This window comes from Apteryx mantelli, chromosome 1 (assembly GCF_036417845.1).
Source record: "Apteryx mantelli isolate bAptMan1 chromosome 1, bAptMan1.hap1, whole genome shotgun sequence".
NCBI classification, from domain to species: Eukaryota; Metazoa; Chordata; class Aves; order Apterygiformes; family Apterygidae; genus Apteryx; species Apteryx mantelli.
This window is the reverse complement of record NC_089978.1, coordinates 158,596,674-158,622,387: the sequence shown is the minus strand read 5'-3', so window position 1 is coordinate 158,622,387 and position 25,714 is coordinate 158,596,674. Positions and strand designations below refer to the sequence as shown.

The 25,714-nt window shown below is 45.9% G+C and overlaps 2 protein-coding genes across 5 annotated transcripts in view; one reads left to right on the top strand and one right to left on the bottom strand.

The window, feature by feature from the left end:
- Positions 1-1,261: 1,261 nt before the first annotated feature.
- On the top strand, positions 1,262-23,782 carry SVOPL (SVOP like). The gene is made up of 15 exons (XM_067308122.1): positions 1,262-1,343; positions 2,479-2,570; positions 4,026-4,124; positions 4,381-4,452; positions 4,965-5,089; positions 6,468-6,531; positions 8,349-8,474; positions 9,963-10,091; positions 12,105-12,178; positions 14,697-14,899; positions 16,190-16,301; positions 17,469-17,550; positions 19,046-19,135; positions 19,652-19,765; positions 21,649-23,782. The coding sequence occupies exons 1-15, from the start codon at positions 1,262-1,264 to the stop codon at positions 21,658-21,660; spliced, it is 1,476 nt and encodes a 491-aa protein (XP_067164223.1). The 3' UTR covers positions 21,661-23,782.
- Positions 23,783-23,862: 80 nt separating this feature from the next.
- The window catches only part of TRIM24 (tripartite motif containing 24), a 67,018-nt gene continuing 65,166 nt past the window's right edge, over positions 23,863-25,714 (bottom strand). For all 4 annotated transcript variants that reach the window (XM_067308082.1, XM_067308091.1, XM_067308098.1 and 1 more), the window contains one exon: positions 23,863-25,306. In XM_067308082.1, coding sequence (XP_067164183.1) covers positions 25,097-25,306 — 210 coding nt within the window. In that variant the 3' untranslated portion in view covers positions 23,863-25,096. The remainder of the gene's footprint in view (positions 25,307-25,714) is intronic.

Here is a 25,714-nt window from a genome sequence, read left to right as displayed (position 1 = left end):
CTGCTACTGTTGGAGACCTGTGTGGGTCTCCCATGGGTCCAGTCTGTCCTCACCAGGGATGTCCTGCACAGCATTGTTGGAGATGGGCATTTCTCCCCAGTTTCTGGAAGAGCAGCAGCACTTACCAGCAGGGCAGCATGTGGCACAGAGTACATGGCTCTTTAGCAAGACGCAGCCATGTGTCGAAATGTTCTCGATCTTTAACTCTCTCAAGCGTTGCCCTGCCTTAGCCTCCTTGTCTCACTCGGGACATCCCCTTCACACACCTCAGCCCGTCTGCGGCAGGTGGGCTGCAGTGATTGCTTCCCTGGGCCAAGTCTGGCATCCCCAAGGGGAGGCCACAGGAGAGATTGTTGTTAAATTTAAGCAGGGTTGTATCCCCCAACTCAAGCATCTGAGCATGCATGCAGCAAGAAAGCTTGGGGGTTACAGGATGTGGTGTGTTTAACCACAGTCATGAGATTAAGATGAGCTTTTCTGACTGGAAAAAGAGGCTGTGATCAGACCAGAGGATCTAGCGTTAGAAAACAGAAACGTAGCGGGGAAAAGCAGTTTTTGCTCCGTTGCAAGCTAGAATTCATGGCTCTGTTCCTTGCTGACATAAGGCGACTGGGGCTAGAATGGTGTGGATGAGGCCAAGAATCATGTTTGCCTTGGGAGGTGCTGGTGGCAGGCTCCTCTGCGGGTTGGGTGAGGAGGTGCATGGCTGCCTGCAAACGCTGGCTATGCAGGGGCAGGGGGCATATGAGGGCAGGGCTCTGCCGCTCACCCAGCTCCTGGCTCCAAGCAAGTGGGAATTTTGAGCTTGAACAGAGGCAATTTACTGCCAGCCAGATCCCTTCTTGCCCCTTGGAGACACAACATCTTTTGGCTGCTGCTGCATTTCTACAGGCACCCATCACCTTCAGTTTGGGAAAGCCATCTCCTGCACGCTTGCATTGGCAGGTCTTGAGTCTCCCCTAAGCCATTTCCCAGACTTTCTGTAAAAACAGCCAGTGATTACCGATCTTTATCAGTTCAACTAAATCACCTTGTATCCATGTATTTTTTACAAAAAAACACTGTGGTAAGGGGAGAAAGAGGACATTGCCTATCAGCTGTCTGAAACGAATCCATGGCTGAGCATTTCTGAACACATCCAGCGCTGTGCAGAAAGCTGCTTTGTTGGCTTATGCTGAGATGGTGTTGTGGCTGCCCACAGGATTCCCAGTTGTACCCCAGCCTTCCCCAGCAGGGACTGCGCACTCCAGCAGGAGCTGAGATGGCCGCTGCACCAAAAGAGGCAACAAATGCTATCATCGGCTTGGAGGAAATCCGCACAGAGAAACAAGAGCCTCCAAAGGGTGGGTTTGTGATGGTGGGACTAGAGATTTTGGGGTCAGTTCAGTGTAGATGGGGTCAAGGGAGGGTCCCAGCCTCCTGGTACTCCTGTTACCTGCGGCTTCTGTACATGGCACCAGCTCCATACACCTCCTCTCCTGTCCCAGCTACCAGACCAGCGGCTGCTACCTAGGCTTGTTGGAAGAGCTGGCTGACCTGGGTTTTCTCAATCCTCCATTATGCGTAAATGTTTTCTTCTCCCAGAAATCAAAGGATTCTTTCATTTTGGATCATTTATTTTGGGGAAAAAAATGTATTCCATCTCAAAAGGATTTTAAAGTGAAAAAAAATTGTAGAAAAGCATCAAAACAAAAAGTTCTGAATTTGCAAAAAAAAAAAAGATTTCTTCTGAAATTCTTCAGCAAGTTCAGTTTCATTTCATAAGTAATGTTGACTTGTTTGAACTGACTTAGCTCTAACTTTACCTAAATAAGAGCTAAAAAGTATTTGTACACAGACAGCTTTCTAAAACGGCTCTGTTCATAAAGCTGTTCTAGCCCTAGTCTTGAGCTGTGTTGTGTTTCTTCTTGAAATGGGGAAACAAAGTCAGCAATGAACTCTCAGGAGACAAGGCTGAGCCTGGAGCCCCTGATGACGTCCATCAGCTGCAGCTGTAAACTTTGCAGAGGTGGCAGGAGTGGGACACCTGGCATCCACCGTGCCAGTGTGGGCTCTTCCTCCAGTCAGCACAGAGAGGGTCCGGGCGCGAGGCAGCTTGGGCAGGGGAAGGGAGTGGACCATCATCCAGAGAGACATGGTCCGTTGCCTCAGGCATGGGTTTCTGAAACCCCCACAGTAGCTGAGGACAAGGCTAGAAAGGCCACGGGGAGCGAGACCGGCCCTTCCCCACCACCATGCATGACTGCTTCTGCCCCCGCTAGCTGTTGTTTTAGCTAGTCCCTGAAGTGCCCGACCACCAGCGAGTCCAGGGACTGTTTGGCTAGTAGACAGTACCTGCAATTGCTGCATGTTGTCAACCGGTTTTTCTGGCACAGTCCCACAGTAACATGAAAAAATTACATTTCAGAAAGACCTGATGAGGCACAATTTCACTACTAATGGGTTTTTTTTGTCTCTTTCTTTTCCATTGCTGTTCAGGGCAGAAGACATTTACGGTGGAAGAAGCTGTGGAAACCATTGGGTTTGGGAGATTCCACATAGCACTTTTCCTCATTATGGGAAGCACTGGTGTAGGTTTCTGTGGCCAACTATATTAGCCCTAAGAAATGTTTTTCTCATTGCCCTTATTGCTGTGCAATAATAGTTGTAGGCACCATGTGCCAGTACTGCAGCCCAATTTTTTTCACGTTTCTTAAACAGCATTTCCGTATTTTCTCCAATCAAAATTTATATGTGCCTATGCCTATGTCATGCCTATTTTAGGGCAAAACCGAGCAGGTCGGTCAGCATCCTTGCCCAGCTTCTGCCCTGGAGTGGTAGTGGAGCACTGTCCCACCAGGCAGCACCGACGGGGTATTTCTTCAATCCTGTCTGAGTATTTGAGTTGAGCCTCCCAGCCATGTTTTTCATGCTGCCCCCCCATGACACCCAGACACTGTGCAGCCTGGCACAGAGGGCTGCCCTCCTCTCTTGCTCTTGGCTGCCTGAAGAATTTCCCGAGGGCGAGGGTCCTCCATTAACAGCACAGCTGGATTGGCAACTGGGGTACAAACCTGATGCCATGCTGGGGCTAAAGGTGCAATGGAGATGCATCCACCAGGATCATTTCAAGGCCTCTAGCTATGAGTGAACAATGGCTCATTTCTTAACTAAAGCCATCTGCTAGGGGGAAACAGCCATTGGGCCAATGCAGCACCGTACTGTACTGATTTATTGATATTTATTTATGGGGCCACCTGTGAGTTAGAAGCCTAAGTCCAGTCTGGGTACCTAGCCAAGCAGCCTGGTTTCAGGAGACTGTTGAAGATCTTCCACTAACTCCGCTGGAAGAGATCCTCCTCTGCAAAGGATGAATCTTTCCAGCCTTTCTAGACACATATTGTGTTTAGATATCCACTTTCTAACCTCCTCTCTCCTCTCCCCATCACCCTCGCTCCATTTCCAAGTGTCCACATCTTCCCAAGCAGTCACAGGGCTCAGACCATGGCCAAGTTACCATGGTCAACAGCGCCTGTGTGCCATCCAGGCTGCAGTACTGGCCCATAGGCATGTTCCCACTGTGCGGCATGCGCAAGGTTGAGATCTTGACTTCAGATTAGGTGGCTGAGGTTTGAGATGCTCTGTCTTACCTTGCGCTCACGATGAGTAGGAGCACAGGCACTGTACAGCACTGTGGTTCAGCTGCAGCACCAGTAAGCAGCAGCAAGGCTGGCAGAGTAGCTTAGCCCCAGAGCAATTTGGTCTTGCTGAGGGCTACCTGTGCCACCACTGCTGAGCGGCCTGGTATGCAACCAGCAGAGGTATTTGCAGTGGGGCTTTCTCCCCTCAAATTGCCCCACAGGCTGGGAGGTGCCAATGCCTCCGTTCTCCTTGCATGTCCCCTCAGATGGGGCCTAATGCACGCAGAGAACCGCCTCAAAATGTAGTGCCTGACGTGTCTGCAGGCTCAGCATGACTGAGGATGGAGGCTCAACCCACTCCCTGCGGCAGCGCTTGCTTGCTAACATGCACATTTGTCCCCAAAGGTGGTTGAAGCCATGGAGATCATGCTAATAGCTGTTGTTTCCCCTCTCATCCGATGTGAGTGGCATCTTCAAGACTGGCAGGTGGCTTTAGTGACAACGGTGAGTGACTTATGCTGCCCCACTTGTCTGCCACGTGAGCATTGTCAGGGACACTGTTACTGACTTTTTGTTTTAAAGCACATTTCCTGGACAGTGAGGAGCTCTGGTATTAAGGTAATGAATGACAGCTGCAGTTTATCCCACTACTTAGAAAACATTAAATACACCCTCAGTTTTAAGAGCAGAGCCACCAGGTACTTCCAGGAGTGGACAATCCATAGCTGGTTACTTCAGGCCATATTTTGATTCCTCGTAGATGGTGTTTTTCGGCTACATGGTCTTCAGCATAGTCCTTGGGCTCCTGGCTGACAGGTATGGCCGCTGGAAGGTGAGTGAGCACCGCAGGTTGTGCCTGCCCCTCTGAACTTCGCAGGACCCAGAGCAGCACCTACCACAGGTTCACTGAAGCTACCTGAGCAGCCCCATGAAGGGGCTGCCGGCATTTATCCCCTTCACCTGTTTGCTGCACGGTCCCAAAGGCACAACTGCAGTGAGGGTTTGAGTGACTTTAAAATGTGAGTGCCCAAAACACAGCCTGAAGGGAGCCCAGTATGGGGCTCAAAACCCCCTCAGGGACATGCCAGCCCCTCCCACAGCCTCCCCAGCAGCAGGTCCATGTCAGTGCGGTGGAAACCAGCTCTCTCCTGTGGTAGAAACCCAGATGCTGTGAAAGTAGGCGTTGTGGCACCCATCCTCAGCCATGCATGGGGCCAGCTGGCCTCCTTCTTACCTTGTACCCTTGCCCCAGGAAACTGTCCAAATATTGGGAGCACAAACCTGAACAGAGAGGTTTCCCTGAACTGAGCCCGTGCTTTTATGACTCTAATTTTGCCCTTCCAGATTCTGCTGCTCTCCTTCCTCTGGGGGGCCTATTTCTCCCTGCTGACCTCATTTTCTCCATCCTACATCTGGTTTGTGTTCCTGAGGGCCATGGTAGGCGGTGGCGTATCGGGCCACTCGCAAGGGTAAGGGGATACTTCGCACCTCGTGGCCCTGACATGGCAAGCAAGCCTTTGCCATGGCGAGGGTGAGATGTGCTCTCCTTGTGCCAGTGGGGATAGCGGGACCAGCCCAAAACTGAGACGGAGGAAGGAGGGTGGAGGGAAGGAGGGGAAAGCCCTTAGGAATGGAAATGCAACTTTCTCAGTGGGTTATTTTCTTTGAGGATAAAAGTGGGGAATGGAAATGGGACTGAATCAGCTGTATCAAAGGTGACAGGGCTGGTAGGTGCCCCATTGGTGTGGGGCACCCACATTTGGTCTCATTATGCCAGGCTCTGTTTCCAAAAAAATGAGAACATGGTGCCACTTTTCTGCTTCAGGCAAAGCACCCATAGACCCAGAGGGGATGAATTCCCCAGTTAAAGCCTGAAAGACTCTTTAGTTTCTCGTGGTTGATTTGCTGCGTAGTGTCTGGTTGCTCTTGCACACAGCCTGATAAGCTGGTGCTGCGCTGTGACCTAGAGGAGACAGGCAGGAAGGGGCCTCTGAGAGGGCTGGAAGAGGAAATGAGAGGAAATTCCCACATCTCCTTTAAAAAAAAAGCCATTCTGTAATTTCACAGAATCCCTGTCTGTCTACCTAAAGTGCAGTTCCCAAGGACTCATGAGCCTTGGAGTAGAGAGGACAGCTGGTTTACATTAAATCAGTGACAGAAGGATTATTAAACACATACATTATAAAAACAATTAGGCAGGTGATAGATGAGCAAAGGCTGCTTCACTGTAAAAATAGTCACAACAGTTCTGCTTAAGTAACAATTTCTTCTTGAACTGAGATAGAAAGTTCTCATTTAAATGTAAACCTGTTGTCCTTTTGGGAGGAAATGGGGAGGTGAGGTGGAAGGAGAATAAAATTCACAATATTAAAAGTGATTTTCACTAGGAGCCTTGCAAAAATGAATTGTTCTTTCAACTCTGTCAGTGGGAACAAATCCAAAATTTCAGCATCTTCCATGGTTCTACCTCCTCAAAGCCCAAGTGGAAGTACAGGCCTGCGGTGCCTGCTGCGGCGGGCACAGGGTGCTGCTGGCCACAGGTCATGGACCTCAGGCCCATGAGAATGGCTGTGGGAGCTGAGATGTTAAAGGAAGCAGCCCTTCCTGACAGTAAAGCTACCATGGGATGGTATGAATGCTTGATTTTTCAATGCTTTTCCTAATACAGCGTGCCTGAAGCAGAGATGTGGAGTGGGATCCCTCATTTATGGCTGATCAGTGGTGGGAGAGGGGCTGTCATGCAGATTACTGGCCATAGCATCTAACAATAACTAACTTAGCTGAATGTATATTTGATTAGTATAGAAATTCTCATTGTCTCTCCACATTTCTTTTCCTTTTTGGTAGGCTTATCATAAAAACTGAATTTTTGCCTACCAAATACCGAGGATACATGTTGCCTTTATCTCAGGTAAGCCTGAGTATGTTACTGCTCCTTCTAGCCCAGAGTCCCAGGAGATTTGTCTGGCTACTGTCTGGAAACCTGGTGTCCAGCAAGTCAGCCTTTGTCCCAGACAATCTGCATTTATCTTGGGCAGAGCAAGTGTCTTCTGCCTTCTGTGCCCCAGAGTGTATACTCTGCATTATTAAACATGTAAATAGATACTTGTGTGCAGAAAAGAAGCAATTTCTTCTCAAATAATTGGATGTGCCAAGCATTACGTGGGGACTTTGAGTGACAGCTGACATCCAACCTTCTGGTTACCACATTGATAACTGTGTTGCCTGCTTTAATGGGGTCAGCGTTGACAGACTGTCAGTCAGGAATGGGGGGGGGGGGGGGTCAGCAGCAACAGCTCACGCTAGAGTAGTGCTGTAAGCACAAAACCACAGGAGGAATGTACTTAACTGCCATGCTGCCTGCCGGGGGCCTGGGGAGAGAGACCAGCTGCCCCCCTGGAAACCAGCCGCAGTGCCAAAGGCGAGCTTGGCCCCAGGTAGAGGGTGTTCATGTCTTGGCTTTGCTTATGCCTTTGGGCTTGGGTTCATCCCAGATCTCTTTGGATCTCCAGCTGAGGTAGTTGCATCAGGAGCCCCAGGCTCTGTCTGGGGTCCATGATGGGAAAAGAGCCATGCAGACGCTAGCTGAAAAGTAAGGTGGGCTGAGGAGGTGCCCCTGATGCTGGGGCAGCTTGACAACTCATACTGATATTTGTTGGGGGTCTCAAGTCAGATGAGATAACTGTGGCAATAACACATGATTAATGAAGCGATTTCCATGTGAGATCCTAATTTGTGCTCCTTGCTGTCGCTGATCACGCTGCTTTGCTCAGCAGTGGGCTAGCACAGATCGTTACAAGTTAGGCCTGAGATGTGCCAGGAAGGTTTGTGACCACTTCTTGGAGAAAGATCATGGTAAGCGTGACTGGAGTTATTTCTTGCTCCAGATTTATGCAATGGGCACTTTATTCACGTGCAAATTATCTGGGAAGCGTATGAATTTTTCTGCTGATTGAACCAAGACTATTTGTATCTGGTCTTGGTGTCAAGCATAATTTGCTTTTAATTATTCTGTTTGATCTCAGGGTTTCATTACCAAAGTGTCATCAGAAACACAAAGATTTATAAAAAAGAACAATCTTATATTACTCTCCAGAAAACCATTATTTCTGCCCACAGATTACTCATGAACTGGCTGTGGCTTTTATGAATTTGTTTGTGCTTTGTATTGACTTAGATCCTTTGTATGACTAAAAAGAACGCTTTTCCTAATGGCTACAAGTGAACTTTAGGGAGGAATGTACTTGCAGATTTGGGGCCAGATTCTCCATTGGTGTAAACTGATATCAAGTCCACTGGAGACCCACCAACTTCCAGCAGTGGAAATCTGGCCCGTTATTGCCTTTGGTGCTTGTAAATCTACTGCTTCCCACAGAGATTCAGACAAGAGAAAAAGTCATATAGGCATGAACATTAGCAGGGAAGCGAATGGAAGGACAAAAGAAGCAGGTAGAAGGGTTTTATGTACAATGGTAGGCACAGCAAGTTATATGTTTTCATCCAGAGCTAATTAAAACTATCTTCAGCCACCCCCCAAACCTCATCTTTTCCTCTTTCCTTCAACCCAAATTCAGCTTTGCAGACAGCCACAGGACGGCTCAGTTTGAACCGCAGCTCTCCCCAGTACAAATCCTGATGTTTCCAGGGAATGAGACCATAAGGGATGAAAATAAACAAATCATTGCCATATGTTCATTTATTTTAACCCCTTGATTTCCATTTGGAAAGGTGTTTTGGTTGGCAGGCTCCTTGTTAATCATTGGCCTAGCATCAGTGGTCAACCCAACCATCGGCTGGCGGTGGCTGATCAGAATAGCCTCCATTCCTGGCATCATCCTCATCCTGGTCTTCAAGGTAAGGAGACCCTCTCTGCCCTCTTGCCCGCAGCGTTGCAATGGGCCTGGTGTCCTCCCTCAGATGCAGCCACCAAGAAGTATCATCCTCCACAGCACGGAAGCCTGGGCTTGCCGTGGCATCCTTGCTTTAGCACTGCAGTCCTCTCATACAGGGAGATTTGAGAAGGTCCTGCATGCATGGACCAGCTGCTGGGGAGATGATGCCCAGCAGGAGACAGCTGCTGCCTCCAGCTTTACTACCCCACTGTGGCCCCCCAGCTCCGTTGGCACTGGTGTCAGGTCCTGCCAGTGGTACTGAAAGACTGTGGTAATGGCATTGAGATAAGGACAGGCTAGACAGGGTATGCAAGAAACCACAACAACTAATACCTTCAGTCTATTGCTGACTCCCATACACTCTTTTCAGTCTTTAAATTTACTAGAACTGAGCAAAGAAGCCTCAATAAATAAGGTACAGAGCAAACTTAGCCGACTGCGTCTTCCCTGGGTCTATTCATTTCTTCAGAAATAACAGCCTCAGACACGAGGACCGTTTTATTTCTGTGGAATGATGTGGAAAATCCCTACTGATAGTGCTAGTGGGCACTACACTGCTTAGCTGTGATTGGGTGAGCAAGTCGCGGGAATGTAAAATCCCTACTTTTCGGCTGAATGAACACACAAGTTCATCTGTAGTGATATCTGTGCAGTCAAATGTAAGATCGCTGTGAATATCCACTTGTATATCTGTGATATTTGATTTCCCTGATTATTTGTGCCAGGAAAAATGGGTAGCAACAGCTTTTGATCTAAAAGAAATAACAGCACAGTCAACATATATCACTTGAAAAAAGAGTTGCCTTAAATTTATGTTTTCAGTAATATACATGTAAATATTTATAATTTATTATATGCACCATTCAATAAAAGCTGTTTTATTTTGGGGTGAGCAGAAGGGATGGGTGAATGTCAAATTCTAGTGATGAATGATTCATTCCTAAATCTTAATCACGTCTTCCTTTTTTTTTTTTAATTTAACAATTTTGTTGAGTCTCCCAAGACTTTGATGTGAGTGAGTGATATGTGCCTCATTCCATTTTAAAATTTTAATTAATTAAATTAAGGGTTTTTCTTCTAAACTGTTGTCTTTGGCTTCCCTCTCTCATGCGTGGTTGTTTCAGGCAGCTCAGTAGCAGATCCCAGACTCCCAGACCCCTGGGAGCTTGCACATGAAATGGGCACGCCAGGCAGGGCCAGCTCCCTGCCATGCAGGGTGGTGGGGAGCTGGGAGGCCTCAGCCCATGGGGAAATCCAGACCATGGTGCGACCAGGCCTGGCTGGGGAGGAAGAAAGGCAATAGGCTTTTTAGCTCATGCATCACTCTGTCAGGCTCATATGGCTGGACCTCTGGACACGAAGTGCAACTGGCAGTCATGTAGGTACATTTGTGTAGTGTCTGGTGGAAAGATATGGACAGAAATGCTTTCTAACTCTCCTCCGCTTTCAGTTCATCCCAGAGTCCGCTAGGTACAACGTGTCCACGGGAAACGACGAGGCTGCCGTGGCCACGCTGCGGAGGATCGCCAGGATGAACCGCGCGACAATGCCTGAAGGGATCCTGAGGGAGCCTGCAAACGTAAGCATGAGCTGCTGGCTCTGCTCTGTGCACCGTTCCTGGGCAGAGTGCACAGCATTTCTGAGATTCGAGAGGATGGAGCAAGACTGCCAAGCATGTCTTGGCAGCAATCTTACCCTCAAATGGAATAGGAGTTTCTAGGTTTGTGGGTTTTTTTCATTCTTTGTTTTCAGTCAGATGCATGTTAGTCTGAGAAAAGATTTGCTTCTTTTACCACAAAAAGGGCTCCCCGTAGAGACCATTCTTCCTTACTGCTCATCGATACTCCCAATGGTTTCCCAGTGTACCATGGGATACAGGATTTGCTCCTCAGAGTTCTTCTGAGGAATATGGCCTGTCGGGCTGCAGAGAGCAAGGGGTCCTTCCTGTGAGGTGAAACCCACCCATTTCTCCCCAGGAGAAATGAGAACACTGGAAACACCTACGTGCGAACACAGGAGACGCTCAGGCTTCCATCTATGGCCTGAAGCCACTGCAGGTTGCTGGTCCAATGACTGTCAGTTGCACCTCAGGCATTAGTAAAATTTCTAACCTACTAGCTTCTGAAAGTTCTGGAATTTATCTGCCATTTCTAAGCAGATAGATAGAAATGCTTCTTGTGGTGGATTCCCACAAAGTGAGCTGCTAGTATTCCTGGTCTTTTTCCAACCTCTCACCTTGCTTATGTGCTGGATCCCAATTCCCCAAGTCTCTGAAGTCACCAGACCAGTCAAAGAGGGTCGAAGCAGGGCAGGCCCTTTCAAGCAGCCAGTTCTATCATTGCTTCCACCTCTTCTAAGCATCCAAGCGACACAGGAGCCCAACAGACCGCAAGGGAAACAGGTCGTTTTTCACAGACGAGAGGGGATGCAGCCTTGGGGTTTATCACTTCTTGACCAATGTGCCTGACAAGCATGTGTCAGCGCGCACAAGCAGGAGAGGAGGTGCGGGTTGGAGCACCCGGCTGCTCCCCGTTACCATCAGTCTGGGCCCCGCTGACCGGCAGGAAGGACTGCCATGGAGGGACTTATTCAGGTGGCTCCTTTTACCCCCAAGAAAGGAAGCCTGGACAAAGAGGTCCTCAAGATTATTTTCCAGCCCTTTAAAGTCCCTTTCCTGGACCTCTTTGCTGCCTATTCAATCCCACAGGCACCAGGCATTGTCCTTAGCAATTCATGCAAGATGGTGCTATTGTATTGGAATTAATTAGGATTAAAGCTTCCCTGTAGTTTAATTGAATTTATGTAATGGAATCACACTGGCTGTGTGAAGGGTTTTTGTTAGTTGTGTACCCTCCCAGTCTTAACCAATAATAAGGAGGAAAAAAAGGCAACCCAAACCGTCCCTGTGAACTCATCTCCCCTTGGAGGCAGGGTGCCAGCGTGGCTGCCCACTCTCAGGGAGCCATGGCCATGCAGGCCCCCCCACCAGTGCCTGCCTGCCTCTCTGCTCAACAGCATTTCAGCCCTCCCGGCAAGGTAAACGTGGTCATCACCTTACTCCACATCCAGAGCAGCCAACTCCAGGCCTGTGCTCCCCGCATGAAGAGCGGGCCAAAGGCTGAGTCCTGCAGGGCGCCGCAGCTCTGGCAAGGGAAGAGACACGGCCATGCAGTGGGTAGGGTCTACCCTCTGACACCAGGTCCCTCTTCGGGACCAGCCAAAGCGGGAGCTGCTGCCAGTCCAAGCAGCATTAGCCCAAGCAGGAGCAACCACGTGTCCATCCAGCATCTTGCCCAGTTTTGACCCCGACCTGTCACTGTGGGAGCTGAACACCAGGAGGGGAGGCCAGAGGGGATTGGTGATGAACAGGGTGCTGGTCTTCTTCTCCCCTCCATCCTTTGCTACGTGTCCTCCCTGCGTGCATCCTCTGGGAAGAGAGACAGTTGGCATGGTACTGCCACACCCTGTCTGTCTGTCTGTCCCACCAGTGAAGGGTGCTGGTACCTGGAGTGCCAGCTGCCACAGCAGAACACTCATCCCTATATTTAAGAAGCTTTTTTCTAAACTTCTCTTTCTATCAAATGATTTACAGGAAAGCAGAGGAAGATTCAAGGACCTCATACACCCCAAATACTTAAGAACCACGTTACAAATATGGATCATATGGTAAAAAAGCATCGTTTTATTGTTCTTTTTTCTCTTACTTATCAGCTCCTTCTTTCATTTGAACGTGTGTAGGGAGCAGAAGTCTCCTATTGACTCTGCCATTTCAAAGACACCACTTCTGCCTCAGGAAGCCCCTGAGCCACAAATCGTTGGTGGCTGGAGGGAGAGTGTGCAGGGCATGGGACGCTACAGGCTTGCCTGTCCTCATACAATACCTTAAACGCCTGATGTTGGTCAGCTTTAACATAGGCAGAAAAGGATGGACTTCAATGGCTGTCAAGGCAGGATATTGTAGGTAGTCAGGAGCCTTTCTGCAGGACAGGTTAGCTCAGTCTAAGTGCTGTAGGAGCCTGGCCACAGAGCTTGTGGTTCACGTGACAGCTGCAAGAGCAAGCTCACGCCTGCCGGCAGTGTGAGAACGTGCCCTGAACTGGGTTTCACTTTTTTTGCAGGCTTGTTCCTCCTGAGAGGAGGACAAATGTACCACCTTTGCAGGCCAGCCATTGTATCAGTGAAATAGGACTCGGACAGAAACTTATTAAATGTTAGCAGTGCCGCTGGCCTGGGAAAATTAAAATTGAAGAGAAGATGAGTTTCATATGCAATGTTCCCAGTAGCTGTGTGTCTGGTTAATATATGTTTCATTGACTTTGCTGTCTGGAATAGAAATGTATAAATAATGGGTCCGTGGGAGCTCATTGACCTAAAATCTTGCTAAGTCAGGCCTTGAATCTTTTATGTTTTTCCCCGAACTTGTATGAATATTATGAAATATCCTTTTTTTTAAATCCTTCTTTCTCTTCTGCTCTCCTGGGAGTCACTGGCATGTTCTGGGGGTTTGCTTTCCCATCCCTCTGTGCCCTTAGCATCCCCCCCATGTTCCCAAGGCAGCTCATTTCATAGTCTGGATGCTGGAGCTTGTTTCCAAAACTGCTGGGGGGAATAAAAAAGTGAAAATTACTTCTCGGCCTGCTTATGATTAGGCATAAGCTGAATTATTTGATAATGACACAGCAAGGCTGCCATCATTAATGCTATGTTCTTGACAGCAAGCCAGGGTGCGATCTGAGCCTCTCCAGTCAGTACTGAAAACTCCTTTGGAAAGTCACTGTGCAGGAACAATAAAGACTAAAACCTGGACAGTTGCTACATGTGAGCTCCAAGCAGTAGGATCTGATTTAGAGACTCCCTGGACAGGGCCCTCCAGGCAGGGACAGTTTCGAAAATGTCTCCATTTACAGCCCTGCAAGAGGGAAAGGAAATGAAGGAGCACGTTCTCCCCCACGAGACAGCAGCATGAGCAACTCACCAGCCCAAGCACACCAGAAAGTGGATTGGATACTGGGCTGGCTCATTCCCAGCTCGCCTGCAGCTCTGCATTACCACAGCTACTGCTCAATGGCCAGCAATGGATTGTGGTGCTTTAGCCAATGACCCTCATTTTAAAACAATTCGGGGGTGGGCAGCATTATCCTTGACAGAAACTGGAGCAGGAAGTTGATAACATGACTGTGACCAAGCATGTGAGCATCTGGTTGGTTTAGCAAGGTTAACGCCATAAAGTGCTGTCAGGGCTGTATTGATTTCAAATGAGCAAACACTTGGTGGTAATCTCCCAATGAGAACACGTGGCCTTCATGGCTTCTTCAGTCATCTTTTCCTTACTTGCAGTAACGCAGCAGTGATAGAGAGGAAACGCAGGAGTGATAGGGAGGGGGGGGGAGATGATGCATGTATGCATGCATGCACTGTTGCACTCTTCTTTCTTAGTGCTGGCGTGTAGCAGCACAAATGCATGGAGCCAGCTCAGTCAGGGAGCAGCGTGGCTGTGTTTGCACAGAGCTGTGCCTCAGCTAATAAGCCCTGCTGAACCTCAGGTGGCTTTGCACAGAGCCAGCCCGGCTGCCCTGTGCCAGCCAAGACTCAGCTCGGTTCCCTGGAGCCCTCTGCAGCCAGCCAGCCCCTGCAGCCATGCACTTGGGCTGTGTGGCTGCATCCATGGAGGCAGAGGCATGATGTGTGTGCAAGGGTTACAGGCAGAGCAGGGGGAGAAGTGCACGTGGTGCAGGGAGCCAGTGTGAAGGTTTCCATCCTGAGCCCGCAGTGCAAGAGCCTTGGAAAGTGCCAAGGTGAGCTTCCCCTTCAGAAGGCACTTTCCTGCTCGTTCTGCTGAGGGCACGCTAGGCAGTCGAGGTTAGCTGCTGCCAGCAAGGAGCAGCATTAATGGGCAAGTGGACACATGAACTGAGAGCTGGGGTGGTTTCCTCAGAGGATAAGAGGTAGGCAGATGTGCACTGGAGTAGAGTGCCATGCACCGGGTGTGCATCTACGTGGTGTGTACACGAGTCACCACCAGGCTCTGGCTAATTGACAGGGTCCTCCACAATGCACAACCCAACTGCTGGGGGCAGAGTGTCTGACATGGGGTACCCAAAACCTGCTGTGTTTCAGTGCCGGAATATTTCCTTACCTTCCCCATTGTTCTCGCTGTTCATCATTGCCCCATTCTTTCCCACAGGCTTGGCATCGCTTTTGCTTATTATGGTGTTATCTTGGCCAGCGCTGAATTACTGGAACGGGATATAGTCTGTGGTTCTCCAGCACCAGCAGGGGAGGAAGCTGGAGATGTCTCCGAGGAGAGCCGGAGCCCGTGTCACTGTCGCTTATTCGGCCCTTCTGCTTACCAGACCATGATCATCAGCACAGTCGGAGAGATCGCATGTAACCCCCCTCCCCCCCCCGCCCCAGCTTTTCATTCTTTTTTTATAGCCTGTTAATATTCTCTGGAAAGCTTTTCACTTTGCATGCACTTAGTGACATATAGGGGGTTGACATGTCCTCAGTTTTGCTGGCAACCGCCAGGCAGAGGGTCTTCAAAGTGAAGGTTTGGTGCATAGGCTATGAGCTGCTGGCAAGGGGCAAGGGAGGGCATTCCTCCCCAGGTGAGTAATGCAACTTTTGATGACAGTGTGAGTTCTTTCACCACCAAAGACCTCCTTTGCAGTCAGTACATACCAACTGTCTTAAACTCCAAGATCAAATTGCCCAAGCATTAAATTACCAGAACCAATACTGGCTTCTAAACAAATTCTCAGACATACAGCTTTGGGAAATTCATAAGTAAGCAAGGATTGCAGGTAGTCATATTGATGTAAATGAATGCACCACACATGCCTTACCTTAGAAAAGATATTAGCCTCAGGGGCGGATCCTGTGCTGAACATTATGATAAAAGGCAACAAAGTGTGCCCAGTGAATCCACAACAAAACCAAAATGCTTCCTGGTAAATCCCCCTCGTCCAGGGGCTGCTGGGGGATGATAGGCCAGTGCAAAGGTGTTTGCATGGCACCTTTCAGCCAAGGAGCTGAAAGAACTTGGCACTATTTGCAGGTTTAGTATTTCAACACTCCTGGGAGGCAAACATTAAGCAATGAAATGTGGGATCCTGCAGCTGAAGCTCATGCTGGGTCCAGGCCAGTGAAGCACTCAGGTGGGCACTTAGCTTTCAGCTCCCGCATGGCCTCGGCAGGGCACATTCTGGGGCCCAAGCATTCTGTTGGGCTGTAGCCAGAGGCAGTGAAAGCCCCCAGACCTGTGGCCACACTGACTTTGCTGGCGGCACAGGGAGGTGCTCATCAAACTGTGCCTTCCTCACCCGGGGCAGACACAGTTTGCAAACTCGGCCTCTCTCCTGAAGCCATGCCTGAGGCAGGAGCATCAGGGGGAGCAGCCAGCAGGGCTGCTGCTGGTGTCGAGCCTCGGCTCAGCACGGCAGTGTCAGAGACAGACAGGCTCCATCCACTGCAAGGAAGGAGATGAGGGTGCACGCAAATTACAGGATTTGGGTACGGGAGGGGAATTACAGGAGTTGACATTTTATAGTGCATTTGGTAGGCACTCAGGATGAGGGGTTTTGAGGCATACTGCATAAGGCACTGAGGTCTATGAACACAGACATACATTACAACTAAGTCATCTAACATTTTGTTTTTTTTCTTTTTTGTCTTCAGTAAATCCCTTGAACATTCTAGGCATCAATTTCCTCGGGAGACGCCTGAGCCTGTGTATAACCATGACCTGTACAGCACTATTCTTTCTTCTTCTCAATATCTGCACTTCGAGGTAGGCTATAAGCTCAGCATGCTGCCATCATTGAAGGGTAGGGGGGGTTGCAATACTGTGGGCAGATGGCAGTATCTACGGTAGCCTCAGGTCACCAGCTGGTCAGCCCAGTAATTCTTGTACACATGGAGAAAAAAAATCACCAGCTGACTCCCTGCACTTCCCAGAAAAGCTATTGCAACAGAGGCTGTGGTGACAGGGGGTGTGTGTGGCAAGGGAGTAACTTACATTACTGAGCCCAAATGCCTTCCTCAAAGTGTTCAACAAGCTGCTAACTAGCGTAGTCTGGAAAACTAAAAATAATGTAAACAACATCCATTACAAATAAGTTGTACCATTCCCTCTTTTTTCTTTTTCTTTTCTTTTCTGGCACTACTGTGCATGCCTCCTAACTTGTAGAGTCAGGCACTCCAAAGAAGCTCAAGTCACCAAGGGGAAGGTTTCAGTGGATGCTCTACTTATCAGCTTGATTTGCAGGGATTTACAAGACTCTTCTCCAGGCGGCAGAGCTGAAGAGTTACTGGAAGTCAGTATGAACCTCGGCCATCTGAAATGGACTTTCAAGTTAAAAGTTTCCTTTAAACTAGCTGGTACCTTGATGGCTGCTAGCCAGTGATTTACACAGTGGTCTTGCCCTGTGGGCCATGAACCCTGGAGGATCAGTGATGTACTGGGGAGCTGGGGGAGGGACACTGCTAAGAGTCTTTAAGCTATATGAGCCCCTGTCAGGAGGCTTATGGTCTTTCATTAAGGCACCTACTTCTTTGCTCTTTTTATTTTCATTTTTCTCTGCCTTATCTCTAGCCTGAGCCTGGCCATTATATTTATGTGCAACAGTTCCACAGAGACAAAAAGAGAGGGCTAGGCTGGAAGGCAGATGCCACCATAATGCAAACAGTTACTAGCTGAGCCCTTGCAGCCCTGCTCAGCTCATCTGCTCCAGCCTCTAAATTTGCTCTAAAAGAAAGCTAATGTGCAATAGTTCATTGTCAAACATGCCTTGCCAATGGATTAAAGAAAGCTTACACTTGTCAGCTATCAACTTTTCTTTACACCTTCCCTTATATTAAAGTGGCAAATGCCTTACGGCAGTGAGTATATTAGGTTGTGTCTCTGTGTTTGCTGTTCAGTGCTACTAATTCTTGCTTCATATCGCTTTCTCTCTAGTGCGGGCATGACTGGGTTTCTCTTCATGCTACGTGCCTTGGTTTCAGCAAACTTCAACACCATCTACATTTACACAGCAGAGGTGGGTCCTTTTGCAAGTACTTTAGGCTGCTCTGGTGAAGGAAAGCCCATTTGCCTATACCCAAGAATGCTGCCATATTTATTAACTAGAGTGACTTTTCTTGAACTGCATATCTCTGGTTTCCTGGCCCCACTGCTTTTGTCTATGATTTCGGAGAAGGAACCAGAAAACTAGTTGGAGACGGCAAGAGCAGGTGGCCCTGCTGAGCCACATGTTGGGCAGCTGCTGGGAAATGCTATTTTTGAGGAGGTCTTGGACCAGCATCTTCTGAAAACCCACTCTTCCCCTTCCTCAACCCCTGGAAAGTTAGAAGATAGGCTACCACTGAAAGGAACCTTTTCCAGCACTTAAGGGATTGAGGTAGTATATAAGGTTTTATATACATACTTTGTCACTTAATGGAAATGGCTGTGTTCTGTCTGCAAATAGTTTTAATCTGTCAGAGAACTTGTCCTTCACAAAAGTTTGGAGCAATGACTTCCATGAGTTAAGTATGCATTTAAAAAAAAAAAATTGCAAAATTAAACATATCACCTTTCAGATTGAGTAGTGTGATAAAAAGCAAACAGAAGTACCTCTCTGGGTTGGCCTGATACTGTACAGTACTTTTAATAACACACTATAGTTAAGAATGCCCCAGCCTTAAGTAAATATTAATCTTTTAATGGTCCAGAATTGAATGCTGCTGAGGTGAAGACCACTGCTGGAATGGCTATGTCATAAACCACTGTTATGCACAATTTAATCAATGCTCAAAACCATATGTGGAAATCCCCTTTCCACCCACCAGCCTGAACTCCTCTTGAGTTACCTTACCTCCATTGGCTTGGCCCTGTTCAGTCAAGTATTTATATAGAGGCTTAAATGACTATACTTGCTAAAATCTATTGACATTAATGGGACATTAATAGGACTTAAATTAAGCAAAACATATGCTTAAGTGCTTTATTGGCACAGGTGTTGGGGAGATTAAAAAAAAAAAAAAAATCCACAAAGCATATTCCTCTAAGCCTGGAGGTTTCTTGTCCAGATTTGCTTTTTTTTTTTTTTTCCTCCTCCCAAAGGTGTTTTCCATGGATGTGCTGCTTATACAAATAGGCTGGCTTGAAGGCTGCAGAGAATATACTTGTTTTCCTGTTCTCCAAATACAGGGTCTGGCAATAGATATTAAGTTCTCCCTTTAGCACCTAGCTCTATGACATTGACCTGAATGGCCCACCCCAGCTGGAAAGGAAGTGTCTGTGGGAAGAAAATAACAGAGTGACCACGGCCAGCTTTGACTGGCTTACCCTAAAGCTTCACTTTGGGCAAGAGATGGCAGATTTGTAATGACCCAAATGAGACCCAAAGGAGTCTTTAATCCTTTTTGTAGCTCATCCCACTAGCTGCCGTCAATAATGCAACGGGCTTCTCTCTCTGAAAAAAGAAAGAAAGAAGATGACACATACCATGGCTATTTGGGACAGTAATTTGAGTTCTTTCTGGCCTGCTCTAGGTTTACCCCACCACAATGCGAGCCCTGGGGATGGGAACAAGTGGGTCCTTGTGTCGTGTTGGAGCGATGGTGGCACCGTTTATAGCACAAGTAAGAGCACTCTTAGTATCATCTTAATATGGTATGTCAATTGTTGAGTGGTAAAGGTCTAGACTGCTCATTCCTCTTAACACTGTGGAATAGATTTGCAGCTTCTACTTTTTTTTTTTTCTTTTTTTAATGAGCCAATGATATGTTGGCAAAGTTTGTGCTAAATACTGCTATTAAATAAATGGAGAAAACCCTTGAAGTTCACAAAAAGGGGGGGGGCATGTATTTAAATTTCCTTTTTTTTTTTGTCAACTCATTAGTTCTTCGTCTGATGTTTGTACTTACGTAGTCTTTGCCAGATGTAGATCTGTACACATTTCTTCTCTGAGCTTAGCTTGCTAGTATTTGTTATATGCTGAAAACTGTTAGATTCACAAGACATTGTTTTTTCCAGCTATTGTTGAGTCTCAGATTTTTGTGATCCGTTGTCTACTCTTTAATTCCTGATTAACTGCCAGGCCCCCACATCACTGAACTGATGCTTGAACTGTTTTTTTTTTTTTTTTTAATCTGCAGGTTCTTATGAGTGCTTCTTTCATTGGGGCCCTGTGTCTTTTCGCATCTGTGTGCATTGTGTGTGCAATCTCTGCATTCACATTGCCCATTGAAACAAAGGGCAGGGCACTGCAGGTTTGTATGACTGCTCCAGGAGCTCTTGTGTATCTAAATATTATTTAGAAACTCCTAGATTATGATTCAGCCATAATGCACATCAAACTGTTCTGATGGTTCATAAACACAAATAAGGACTGACAGATGAGCATGGGAACATTCTGTTGCAACTTAAAGCATTGTCAGCCCAGCTGCCAAAGCTCATTTCTCATAAAAGAACAAACCAGATTGCCTGGCCCAGCCCCAACTCCTTCACACCAGCGTGGTAGCTTGTGAGTGCAAACCCTTCCTTGCTAGTAACTCTGGCCCTTCCTTGATGTTGCTGGTTCACAGGCGCATACTCTGTTCTGCCACCTCTGCTGCAGGGAGAGAGGACAGCACATAGAAGTAACTCCTTAAACTGCCAAAGTCACACCATCAAATACAAGTCAAAAGCCCCTACTTAAGCAGCCTGTTAGCAAAGCCCTTGTGGCTAGTGTTTCCTATAAAGCTATAGAGGCAATCAGCTAAAAGATTAGACACAAAGGTGGAAGTGGAACATGGGCTTAGATTCAGACAGCCTTCCACACACACAGTAGCACTAATTTATTTGCAGGAGAGGGTGAGTAGCTTTGCCATTGTGGCTGATTCAGCTACACCAGCAAGGAAATTTTCACCTCATGTGAGCAGCGTGTCCACGTCACGCTGCATGTTATTCTGCAGTCCACTTCCCCCATGTAAGCCAGAGGACCACAGGCTAGATTTTCCACATTCAGATATCCAAGCAAACTATTAAAAAAATATTTATACATTTAAGTTCATTGGGTCACATCTTCTAATGTTTCTGCAAGGTGCATATGACAGTTAACCTTGGGCTTTTTGGAAAAGCAACACATTAATCACTATCTTCTTCAAATACTTATCTTTTAGAAATACAGACTCACATTTTTATGTCATTTTAAAAAAAAATCTATGTAATATTCTGTAAAGACTGGAAAATCAAAGGTTAAGAAAGGAACTGGACAAAACAACTTCCCCTATGGGTGAAATTCAACCCATGCACAGAGGCCAGAGAGCCACTTAGCCCTCAGATGGTTGAGTTTACAATAATTACTAGGCAAAACACCTTCTTAAAACCACTTTAGAAATAAAAGAAAAGCTTTGGTTAGCTACAGTTGGGTTAACTTTGGCTAACAGTGGCTGAGACAAATGGGAGTGTAAATAAGTCCTTAATGGGATGGGCTCTTTTCCCAGGGTCTTGATTCAATAGCTTTCTTATAAAGTAAAAAATACACTTGAAGCTTTTTTGCAGAAATCATCCTTGCAGTAAACAAGAGCTACAGCTCTAGTTGCTGATCTTTATATGCACAAGTCAAAAGGATAGCGAAAAAGTATGTAAACTAATTGTGTGCTAAGAGAGCATTATCTTATGTTCAAGTGGGTAACCCTTATCTCATGTTCATTTCTGAGATTATATTTGTATATTTAAAGTTATTCATCGGTGCTGAATCATGACTGCTGAACGTATTGTCCAAGGGCCTCACACAATACAGTTATTCAATCCATACAAGAACTTAATACACAATAAATCAAAGCTCTCTTTCTAACATGGCAATATTTAGTGCTAAGACTCCAGATTGTAGATACAGACCTCAACATTAGGCCTGCAACTAAAAGAAAAAAATATATATATAAGAAATTGTTTCTGGAATCTAGACAATGACATTTAAAAAGTTTATCTACCCTTTTTCAGTTTATTAGGACAACATCACTCTGCTCTCAAAGCAGTCATAGGGATAGCCTATCAAAGGGGAGACTTTTTGGACACATTTCATGCATTTTCACATACATTTTCCCCTGTGTCCATTTCCGTTGGTTTTCATGTGTATTTTATTAATCTTTTGTATTTTCTTTCTTCTTAGCAAGCTAAATGAAAGCATTTGATGTTGGATTGGGTAGGAAAAGAAAAAGAAACCTTTGGAATCTGTCATTTCCTGTGAGCTGCATTTGATGTTGATTGCTTTGCCATACCATTTCCATTATAATAAACTGCAACTAACCAGTGTAAGAGCTATGATTTGTATAGACAATTGCCAACTTCCTCAAATATGTACTCTTTCCTATGATTCAATAAAAAGATACTTTCTACCCACCCCATGCAGCAAGATGAAGACTCTTTACTACTCTCATTACTAGTGCCATTACTACTGCCATGTTACAAAAAAACTGGAAAATGACAGTCATGAAAGCAAGTGTTCATACAAAGATTAGATTACTTGCAGGCTAAAATCAGTATTGATTACCATCCTATTTGTTTCAGTAGACTGAGGCAGAGGAAAAAAAAATGCACAAAGCAGACAGTCTTCACCATAGCAGGTTAAACAAATGCAATAGTTCCCTAGGAAAACAAAACAGCATTCCTCAAATATTTATGCATATATCGTCTTCATTATAGCAGTTAAATTTAACATCTCAAGCCCCATTACACAGGCAGTTTCTAAAGGTTCTTCGGGTGACATTCAAGAGTAGAAGACTAAAGCTGAGTCAGATTTTTCCACTGGATTATTTAACAGAGAATTTTCAGACAATCTGCTGAAAAAGATGGCCTGTCTTCATGCTCACTCACCCACACAGCTCAATGGTAGCACACAGATCAGCCTCTCAGGAGGCAGCTGGCAAGCAGGGGCCACTAAAACTTGAAGTCTCTCGGCAACCTGCCCAATGGTTCTCTGTATGAAGGCATTCAAGGCCTGACAGCAGCTGTGACAGGCTGGTCAAAGCCATCCCTGACCCATCCCCTGCATAAACTGGTAAGCCAGAACAAAGCACAGAAACTGCAAGCTTATCTGGACATTCAAACCTAACATTGATGGACTAAATGGCGAGACTGCCTGGCTCTACAGTTAACGCAAGAAGTCAGTCAGCTGAATAGCTGGCCAGCCATGTGATTGACTTTTTGGAGACTTGTCACCTGCATTGCTTATTGCAGCTGCTTCCTCCAAGTTGATAAATGCCAAGAACAACAATCTGTTTGTATTTCAGAGCAATTTTGGGAGGAAATTTTTTCCTATGAAAACACATCTAGAGGGTGAAGAAAAGGGGGAATGGACTGGCGTGTTTCCTAATCTTTCTTCCCCCCTCCATCTCAGACTATAGTGCTGTAGGTTCTATAAACTGTTCCAGCACTAAAAGAGAAAAACCTGAATGAAAAGGAGACAATAGAAGAAAAAAAATCACCCTTATAGCTCACCTGCATTTTTCACTGAAACTTACCTGCAGTTTTAGAATAAGCTTTTCTGATTGGTTAAAGTGTTGGCTGCATAATTTCAAAATGTTTTTGTTTTTAAGTGAGAATCAAAAACAGACAGAGAAGTAACTGGACTGCAAGAATACATCTCTGCTCCTCTCCCTAGTATTTTTCACTGTAAGGACAGGGTGAGTGTGAAGGTGTAGAGGTGTCTAACTCCACCTCCAAATGCATTAAGCCTCCTAAAAAATCTGTGCTTGCAACTTACTGCCCAGACAAACACTCAGCACCTTCCCCTGGCAGCACAGCTACACTTGGTGACAGGGCATCTAGGACTTTCAGGCATTGATAGATTTTTAAGACTTCAAGTGTTGCAGTGGCTATGCCTCTTATTTCTCATCTCCGTGCTCCTGTAGGGTGCACTGATCACACCGGTTTTGTGGGAATGCCCTCCTTCACAGTCCTCTTCTGCCCCTTCACCTCTCCTCCTTCTTCCTGGTATAATGGATGGTAGAACTGCTACAACAGCTCTCTCCAGGTAATAAAATTTCCCACAAAGAATAGAAGAAAAAAGGGAAAACGGTTACTCTCACCAGCTTAAAAATCAAATCAGCATGGCATTTCAAAAGCTATTGTGACTGCCAAAGGTCTGCTGTAAATACAGGTGATAGTGTTCTTTTCTTTGAAGTACTCATTACACTTTAGCAGGCAGTGCCTCCCTATGACAAAGGCAGGTGGTAGCATCTCATCTGGTGAGAAAAAAAATAAAAGGCCTTTTTCTGTGCACGTATGTACGCAGCAACGAGGCACAGACAGCACGTGCATCTGGTCTCCTCAGTGATCTGTCCCCAGCACCACAGCAGTGCCACAAAGCAAGTCGAAAGCAGCCTTGTGTACACACAGATGTCTTTATAATTCCATCTGCAAAACTCTGGCACAATAAAAGCACAGTTAATCCAAGAGACTGCCCGCTCCCCCTAAAATTCAGTTTTAAGACGACACAAATGATGAGTGCAAACCAACAGCTGGAGCAGCCACTGACAATCACCACTCTAACTCTGCAATTTTTGAAGGCATAAACAACCATCTATGTTGTTGACAACCCTTCTGGAAATCAGACCAAACTAAAAAGGTAATTTATTCTCACCTTTTGGTGATTTTAAGAAGGACAGACAAAGGACAAAAGAGCATTTTTGTTCTTTTTTTTTTCCCCCTTCTTTTCAAACCTGTGTACTTCCAAGTGAATACCAACGCAGGCTGTATTCTCAAAATAACATATTTAGAAATTTGGTAAAATAAAAAGAGCTTGTGGACAGAAAAGGATGCCTTTTTCCTAAACACATCCAAAGACCAATAACAATAGCTGCAAGTAATCATTTTTTCTTTGCAATTTTGCCATGACCTCCATTAAATATAGGTACATCAAACCTGTGAAATACCTGTTAAACAATATAGTACAGCAATATCATTGCTTCTTGCTGGTGGTAATAAAGATGGTGCAAAAAAAAGCATTTTGTCTTTTCTTGTCTCCATTAAAACTCTCAAACAAATTCCACCCCCTCTTTTTTTAAAATTATTTTTAATACACTCTCCCTTACATTTTAAAATTACCGATACCTTCTTTGGGGGCAACTACACCTTCACTGTACCAGTCAGTATCATAGGACAACAGTATTACACCATCTGTTTTCATGGCTTGTGTTAAATACAGTACAGGGAAATCAAATTATGGCCAGCCACATGCCTTTGGTAAAATTAGATGTCCGGTGAAATCACATTTTCTTCAAACTCAGAAAGCCACATGTTTAACCCATGTAATGTTTTAAACTTCAATTCTATACAAACTTCTTTTCTTCCCCAAAGCAAATTTAAACAGCTGTCATCCCACTCAAATAGCAATTTCCGTACTGTTCCAGAAGTAGGATGAAAGTGTGGAACTTCAGAGAAGCAGCTCTCCACATGCCTTGATCGCCGTTAGATTTGTATTTCAGAGGAGGGGTAGAAAGTCTAGTAAACACCCACAAACCTACAGGTCAAAGCAGTCATGATTTTTCCCCTTTTGACAATTAACAGTGATAAATATTCACAGTTTTTAAAAAATGTTCCATAGCAATACATGCGACTCATTTAAGCAACTGACGGTCTTCTCCTTTGAGGCGTTTTTTCCGGGGCTGTACAAAATCATCATCCGAGTCATCAGTAAGTTCTGGATTATCTTTTTCACTCTGGCAGTTTGGTTGTACAGGGAACTTTCTCTCAGGATAAAGGCTCTTCAGAAGTTCTTCAAAGTATGCTTCAAGCTTCATGCCAGCATCAGCCACTTCTGAATCAGGCTGTTGGGTGAATTAACAATATCAATGCACCATGAAAGAGCATTATACCTAGAGCACCTAAGGGACCTAAAGTGATTTACAAACTACAAAAAGCAAACAGCAATATTAATGGCACCTGTGGAACATATAGATAAAGATCTAATAAAGAGTACATGCCTGAAAAACAGAGGGAGAAGGCAGAAGTTTTGGCCAATATTCCACCAACTTTTTTCTCTTATAGATTATCACAGAAGCTAATTGCAAAAGCCATGTAGCCTGGGTTCTGAAAGCTATATAAAGAAATTTTAAAAACTACTACATTTTGACTGTTAAAAAAAGGTGGATTATGCTGTGAAATATATAGATGTGCCTTCAGGGTGCGCTTTGGAACGATTGCATAAAATGCTAGTTTCTCTAACTTACAGACCT